Below are 486 nucleotides of genomic sequence, written 5' to 3'. Positions count from 1 at the left end.
ATTTGTGGATTCCTACTCAATGCCAGGAAGTTTGAGTTTTGAAATATTGAAAGACTAATAACCATTACCTACCTGAGCGTATTGCTACCCCTACTCTTGTGGGGATTCCATTAAAAAAATGCAACCTCATTGCTGAGTCAGAATCGACTCATAGCTGACTCCCCAGCAGGTTTTTAGAGACTGTAAATAAAGTTTCATTTCAGCATAGCCATGGCAGCTAACGCTACCACCAACCCGTCGCAACTACTACCGCTAGAACTTGTGGACAAATGTATAGGATCAAGGATTCATATTGTGATGAAGAGTGATAAGGAAATCGTTGGCACGCTTCTAGGTTTTGATGACCTTGTCAATACGGTCTTGGAAGATGTCACTGAGTTTGAAATCACACCAGAAGGAAGAAGAATTACTAAATTAGATCAGATTCTGCTCAATGGAAATAATATAACAATGCTGGTTCCTGGAGGAGAAGGACCTGAAGTATGA

The 486-nt window shown here is 40.5% G+C and overlaps 1 protein-coding gene across 1 annotated transcript; it reads left to right on the top strand.

The window, feature by feature from the left end:
* Positions 1-210: 210 nt before the first annotated feature.
* Positions 211-486, top strand: LOC102864104 (U6 snRNA-associated Sm-like protein LSm5-like). Its single transcript, XM_006880798.1, has one exon. It carries the CDS (start codon positions 211-213, stop codon positions 484-486), a length of 276 nt encoding a protein of 91 aa, XP_006880860.1.

The sequence above is a fragment of the Elephantulus edwardii genome, unplaced genomic scaffold (assembly GCF_000299155.1).
Source record: "Elephantulus edwardii isolate Elephantulus edwardi_28Jun2011 unplaced genomic scaffold, EleEdw1.0 scaffold00010, whole genome shotgun sequence".
NCBI lineage: Eukaryota > Metazoa > Chordata > Mammalia > Macroscelidea > Macroscelididae > Elephantulus > Elephantulus edwardii.
The sequence above is the reverse complement of the archived record's forward strand: the minus strand, read 5'-3'. Positions and strand labels throughout refer to the sequence as shown.

What these genes read in the sequence shown, in the direction of transcription:
- LOC102864104 (XM_006880798.1), top strand. Translation starts at nt 211, where the DNA reads ATGGCAGCTAACGCTACCACCAACCCGTCGCAACTACTACCGCTAGAA.